General features: G+C 49.5%; 1 protein-coding gene across 3 annotated transcripts in view; it reads left to right on the top strand.

Moving 5' to 3' along the window:
- Nucleotides 1-6,700: 6,700 nt before the first annotated feature.
- The window catches only part of TNRC6A (trinucleotide repeat containing adaptor 6A), a 49,289-nt gene continuing 48,976 nt past the window's right edge, over nt 6,701-7,013 (top strand). For all 3 annotated transcript variants that reach the window (XM_081338447.1, XM_081338446.1, XM_081338445.1), the window contains exon 1: nt 6,701-6,891. In XM_081338447.1, coding sequence (XP_081194573.1) covers nt 6,887-6,891 — 5 coding nt within the window. In that variant the 5' untranslated portion in view covers nt 6,701-6,886. The remainder of the gene's footprint in view (nt 6,892-7,013) is intronic.

The following is a 7,013-nucleotide window of genomic DNA, read 5'->3' as shown; positions in this document are numbered from 1 at the left end:
CAAAACGGATGAAAATGTGGCATAAATTCTACACAGTGAGAGATGAACAAACTTTACTGTAGCGGCCTTCATTAGCTCCGTTCCTCAACCCAGGGAAGCAGGAAGGCAAGCAGCAGCCACGTGCATCTGTGTCACCATCCACCACAAAGAGGGTGGTTTTCTCCTGGAATCCCATGCAGCATTAGGGCCACGTGTTCCCTGTTAAACAGGAAGAGTGCTCTTATGATAAAAGGTTTGGTGGACTTCCAGAGCATCAGTAAGGTGAACGTTACCTGTCCAAGAACACTTGATGGGCTGAAACTTGCTTCAGCACCCTAGAGAATGGTCAGTCCATCCCTGTTAGTTGAACTTCAGATGGGTGTCTGTGAGGACAAGCATCTGGACAGATAAGGCCCATTGTGGTGTTTAGACTGGTCCACGGTGGGATTGGAACAAATCCTCCTCCCCCCCCCCAAGTGTTGTTGAAGAAGCTCTGAAGCTCATCTTTGATCCTGTATTTTTCTGCATGTGGTTTTAGGAGTGGCTGGAATGCTCTGTGGAGTGGTAGATCTATTCTGTTCTATGTCAGAACACAGCTCCATTCCTGTTCATGTTTCCTTGCCAGCAAATATGGGCCAAAAGGAGAGGAGTGGACATATTCTTGGGCTGCAGGACATGAAATCGCCAGATTGCAATAATTGATTGTACAAAGTCATAGAAGAATCTACTGGACAAATACTAGAGGTTAAAACTGAGATGACATTGCTTCACCCTATTCCTGTCCAGAGACAAACTGCAGAATAAGGCACATACCAAATTAAATAATATGCTAAAATAATTTTCCTGAAGTGTTGGGATGTCCCACCAAAGTAGGTTAACCATAAATTGTGATAGTTCATTACAATTTCCATGGGTCTTCCTGTGTCCTGGCATGACATGTACACATAAAACAGCCACATCAAAATAAACGCACGAGGATGTCACTAAACGGTCTGGCTGCTGTGCTCAAGGCTGGTTCTGGCGAGAGGTAAAGCAGCAGCCTTCCAGCCACTCAGTAGCTTTCCAGGTAATGTCAAAGGGTCAAACCCAAACAGTATTTTGTAGAGACTTTTGTTAACCAAATTTTTTGAAAGACTTGCAGAAATCTCAGCTGCTGCACTTTCGCTTTCAGAAACCATTGTATCTTCCAGACTGCTAGTGTGGTACATTCTCAGCCTGCTAACCCAGCTTTTGTGCGAGTTGGCAAAGAGGCTGAATGAATGTCCGGGTGCCCAGAATGGGCTGCTGGGTCTGAACGTACCATCCCATGAAATATCTGCAGTGGGCATCTGGGGCTGAGGATACCAGGATCAGACACTGAGGGCACTATAGAAGGAAGAGGGGCTTGGGAAAGGGAGGGGAACACGCGAACATTAGACGCCGACTTCTAGGAGGATCAAATATCGATTGTTTTATGTAAGGGAGCCAAGGGGGTTTGACCCCTTGGGGTACAGGCTGAATGACATTTCCTCACAAGCTGCTCTGAAACGGGCCTAAAGATACATCACCAAGAAGAGGTCCAAATGCCACCTGTCACCAAACTGCGGCATGCCTCATTGGCCAAGTGCTTGAGTTTTCTTCCCTTGAAACGGAGGGACTCCTTTCAATGTTCTCTAGGGCATCTTCATTTTTTAAATGAAAGAATCTCTTAGAACTAACCAGGATTGGGGATTCAAGTACTGCGGCTGTTTCAGTGAAAAAGAAAGCTCTGACACACTTTTGATGCAACCAAAGTGGACAGAAACACAGGAGGATGCTGAGCAGTGGCTCCGCTCCTTTCCATTGTCCAGGGCTTCACTGCTGCTAAGTGGGCATCCAGCTGGCATGCCTAGAATGTGGGTTGGCACTGGACAAACTTCACAGAAGCAAAGTGCTAGGAAGGCCGCTTTGGTGGCCAAGAGCCCAGCAATTGCAGGCTATTGCTGCCATGGGTCTCCGCTGGCCTGGTTAGCATTACCAACTATGCCCACAACTCCTTTCGTTTCTGTTTAATTAAAATTGCATTTTCTCAGCCCTTTTCTAGAAAGGAAAATGAAAAGCCAGGAAAAGGAGGACTATTGAGTTCCTGCCTGGCACTTTTCAGACCATCCCGCTTGAGAGCCTGGGGTGCCCTAGCCCCATATGGGCAAAACAGAACAGAGTGGGCCCTTCCCCCAGGGGCAGGTGTGAGTGCAGATGGGGAGCCAGAGCACCTGCCTTCTAGATTGGCCTGCCTCTCTAGGGAGCACCAGGCACTGCTTCGTAGAGGGGGTATCACTGATCCTACCAACAGGTGACCCACCAACCTGGGTATAAGCAGTTCCTGTCTCCAGGGCAACAAGCCAACCTCTGCCAGGCACCTCAGGGGGCGTTGGCTGTGGTTGCAGGTTGTCAACTGCCCAGTCCAGCAAACTAGAGCTCACTCCTGTTGTTCTATTTCAGGGGGGGAAATGGCTGGCAGGCCTTGTCCTTTCTCTTCAAGCATCTCCCCTCCCACACACAAACACACACACTAATTTCCTTACATGTGTATCTATTCATTGGTGGCAACTTTATGAGAGAGCATTTGCTATACTGGCTAGGGAATTCTGGGAGTTGAAGTCCATACATTTTAAAATTGCCAAGGCTGGACCATCAGCATAAAACTCTGGACAACAATCAGCAAAGTAACAATAACCTCAAGAAGCAAGGTAAGAGGACATTTTCACAGAGAGACAAACTGCACAGGCTGCCTGGCTGAGAGCTTGGGGGCAGCCATGAGTGCCAGGAGAGGACAGGTCCTGTCCCATTGGGCCAGGGGTCTTCAAACTTGGCCCTTTTATGACTCGTGGACTTCAACTCCCAGAATTCCTCAGCCAGCATGCCTGGCTGAGGAATTCTGGGAGTTGAAGTCCATGAGTCATAAAAGGGCCGAGTTTGAAGACCCCTGCATTGGGCCTTCTCTGAGAGGGGATGGAAATGGAAATGAGGGAAGTGTAAATTGCAGGGCAATCCCTTCCTGAAGGCTTCTCAGTTCACCAATTGATTTTACCTGCTTATATTTGAATATCAATATAAACATCAAAATAGCCATTCAACTACCTCTCCTAAGACGGTGCATTTTGTAATTACTTCGAAAGGCATTAGGATGGACAGTTTAACGATCAAAACATTTTCACTTGTTATATCAGATTTCTAACCTGGCATTTCCTAGAAGTATTGGAACAATGGCTTCCCAGATTCCCAGCCACACTGGCTGATACATCCAGGGAAAGCCAGGCTGTAAAACATGGATTTCTAGAAATTTAGCCAATTGTGGCTTTGGAGGAATCATCACATGAATATTTAAATTAGGGTGTGCATCACTGAGAAAAGTGATGCATTGTTCCAAGTAAACACCTTTACTTTTTTAAAAAAAAAACCTATTTCCTGCATTTCTGTTTTTTGCTTTTCATCTTCACAGTGCGGCCATAAAATTTGGCTCTTCCATTAACCTTAGGACCAGCCCTCAGGCCAGCTCAGCAGTTGCGCTGGGCTGCTTCCTCCCTCTGCAAACTGACAAAATGTAAGGCCCCTCCCCCTCCTGTTTCCTTCTGTTTCTTTTCTCTTTCCACACCTGGGAGAGAACAAGCCATCTAGAAAGTGGAAGTGGAATAACAAGAGCCAAAGCAGAGCGGGTTCTCCAGTTTAGTTTGACAAAGTGCTGTTGTGGATCCACTGACTGAATAACGGTTTCTTTCTTTTTCTTTCTTTTTCTCTTTTCTTTCTTTTTCTTTCCTTCCTCCCTCCCTTCCTTCCCCTCAGATGGAAATCCTCTCCTGCTGCTGCAAACTGGCTGTGTTTTGAACACCAGGGGGAAATCTGAGCACAATTCATACTGTATTCCTATTTGAGCACAATTCATATTCCTTCGGTTCTTCCTAGGAGCTGGAGAGTGAGAGTAGTTTCATGAGAGAAACAGAAGCAGGTTTTGCACCGCCTTCCTCAGATGCAGAGCAAACGTGGCTGCTTAAAACATACAGACCAGCTTTGGTTTTGCAGGAACAAAGATGCTGTTTCCTGTTCACAAGCACAGCATCAGTGCAAATACTTTCTTGCTGATTTTTCCCTAGTATCTCATCCTCAGTGATATTCTTCACTGAGTTCCACATGGCAAACCCTGACCCAGAAAATGGGTAATGTCAAGATCATTGTAATGCAGAGTTTTGTTGTTGTTGTTGTTAGTTGCGAAGTCGTGTCCGACCCATCGCGACCCTATGGACAACGTTCCTCCAGGCCTTCCTGTCCTCTACCATCTTCTGGAGTCCATTTAAGCTCACGCCTGCTGCTTCAGTGACTCCATCCAGCCACCTCATTCTCTGTCGTCCCCTTCTTCTATTGCCCTCAATCTTTCCCAGCATTAGGCTCTTCTCCAGTGAGTCCTTCCGTCTCATTAGGTGGCCAAAGTATTTGAGTTTTAGCTTCAGGATCTGGCCTTCTAAAGAGCAGTCAGGGTTGATCTCCTCTAGGACTGACCGGTTTGATCGCCTTGCAGTCCAAGGGACTCGCAGGAGTCTTCTCCAGCACCAGAGTTCAAAGGCCTCAATTCTTTGGCGCTCAGCCTTTCTTATGGTCCAGCTTTCACAGCCATACATTGCAAAATGCAGAGTTTGTGAGCTGTGATAAAATATCAAGCAAAACAAAGTGGCAGCACTCAGCAGCTGGCCTGTTGGCTTGACGGAATGTGAAAACATCAGGTTGTGGCTTCAGTCTGTCTCAACAGGAAGTCTCTGATTACTACTGTTAGGAAACTCTATTGAACAACTGTTGAAGCTACCCGGTGCACAGATATAAGCAGGAAGAAGGAATGCAAGAACCACTGAGTAAATGTCAGATACTAGGGAGGAAGAGGGTGTGAAAAGAAATTTAATATAACCCCACTTTGATCATGTTTGATGCAAGAGGAGACAGAGGGAAGCCTGGGCTTTCAAGATTCTGTTATTAACACTAAAGTGCAGTTCCATCTGACAACATTTTCTGAGGAGCCATGGTAGCTTCCTCTGCAATATGTTCCATTCTTTTTGTTTCAGGACATAGTTTAGTCCAAACCAATCTTAATAAACACAATCAGTTCATCCCTTGTGTCATCCCTTTCACATGAACCACACGATCTTCACAGATTGCTTCCTCCTTGTAATGAATGGCAAGAAGACACCCCTAGAGGTTTGGATTCAAAACAATTAATCAAAAATAAGCTAGCCAATCAAGAGAATGGGCAGAATACAGCAAAGCCCTGAAAACTCAAACTGTGAAAGTAATTTAGAGCAGGAAGTTTCCCCTCCCTCTTAGGTGTTTGCCTTCCACGCTGTCTGGTTCCTCCCAGATAAGAAATTGCACTCCAAATCAGAGAATTTGAAAATCAAATGGAATAGCCCCACCCTCCACCCACTGAAAGATGAGCTAGATGTGAATTAAGTTCTCTCTTGCTCTCTCTTTCACTTGCATTATGATCTTTATCTTCTTCTCAAATCAACAATCATACCGTCCTTCGGGAGAAGGGCGGTATACAAATAAAATTAATAATAATAAGTTTTATTTAACCTCTCACCCATTCCATCCAATCTGCTAGCTGCTCCGCTTGTAGCCCACCTAAACATTTTGGAGGTGGATTGATTGCAGCTGCAAAGGATCCTAGATGGACCTAGTGCAAAAAAGCAGCAGCACTGGGTTGTTCATATGGATGACGGTAACACAGTTCTTGTTAAGATTTCTCAACTGCTCACCGATGGCATCCTTCTAGAACATATAAGGGTTAGGAGTTGGCCACACAGTATTCCTCTCGTGGAAGCATAAAGCCCACTGAACTTTTGGTTTTTTGCACATTTCAGAACTTACTCTTCTGTGGTTGTGTTTTATTATGTTTGTTTTAACTGTATTTTTATGGTGTTGATTGTTCAGATTTGTTATTTAACTGTGTACATTGCCCAGTCACATGGGTGAGACAAACGCTGCAGTTGTCCCATTCCTTTGTGAGTGGGCAGTGAGGATAATGGAGGACTAGCAACCCAGTCTGTGCTACTTGCACTGGGAGTGTCATGGGGCTCACTTTCATAACGCCTGTATATCAGGTTGCTGGGGAATTCCTGTCAGTTTAGCTATCCATGGTAGTAACCCGGTTAGACGTTTCCATCCAGATGCAGGCAGGAGGTGATGCAGAGGTCCTTAGAAAATGCCAAACGGCCAGCAACGGCAGGGGACAAAACTACACGGAATCCCAGCGAGGCTCAACCCAGATTTCCCTCCCAGCCAGCGGCCTGAAAACCGTCACCAGGAAGACTAAAGCTGCAATCAGGCACTTCAGGCGAGCAGGGCGACAAGAGGCGTCCCTCTTTCCAGCCCAGAGGAGCTGCCGTTCTCGGCCTGGGCAGAACCGACTTCCCCGGGCCCCGTGCTGCCTGGGGCGGGCGCCGCATCCTCCCCGCAGCCCAGAGGGGCGACCCCGGGCCGCTTCCAGGCGACCCGGGACCCTCTCGGCGCGGAGGCTGCCCCTCGGCGCCGGCCCCGGGCTCCCCCGCAAGGCCCACAGGAGGAGGAGGGGGAGGCGGCCGCCAGCGCCCCGCGCATTCCGGGCGAGGCAGGGCCGCTTCGCCGGGCAGCGCCAGGACGCCATCTTGGGGCGGGGGGGGGCGGGCCCGGCGCCCGGAAGCCCTTGCCCGGCGGGGCGGGCCTTCCGGGGGCGGGGCGGGCACTGGCGGGCCTCCTCCGAGAGGGAGGCTGGAAATGGCGGCTGGGCGCGGGGGCGCGAGGAGGCGGCGGAGGGCGGCGGCCGCGGACGACGGCGGCGACCAGGCGAGCCTGCCGAGGGCCCCCAGCGGAGCGGCGCCGGGCCCGGGACCCCGCGCCTAGGAGGCCCGCCCCCCGCGCCAAGCACATGCGGTGAGCCCCGCAGCGAGCGAGCGAGCGAGGCGGCCGGCCGAGGCCCCCGGGAGGCGCTCGGGAGCGGCCGCCGTCGGCCCGGCGCGTCGGCGGCCTTTGTCCCGGCGGGGCCCGGGGCGCCC

Source organism: Vipera berus, assembly GCF_964194415.1.
Source record: "Vipera berus genome assembly, chromosome: 13".
NCBI lineage: Eukaryota > Metazoa > Chordata > Lepidosauria > Squamata > Viperidae > Vipera > Vipera berus.
The sequence above is the reverse complement of the archived record's forward strand: the minus strand, read 5'-3'. Positions and strand labels throughout refer to the sequence as shown.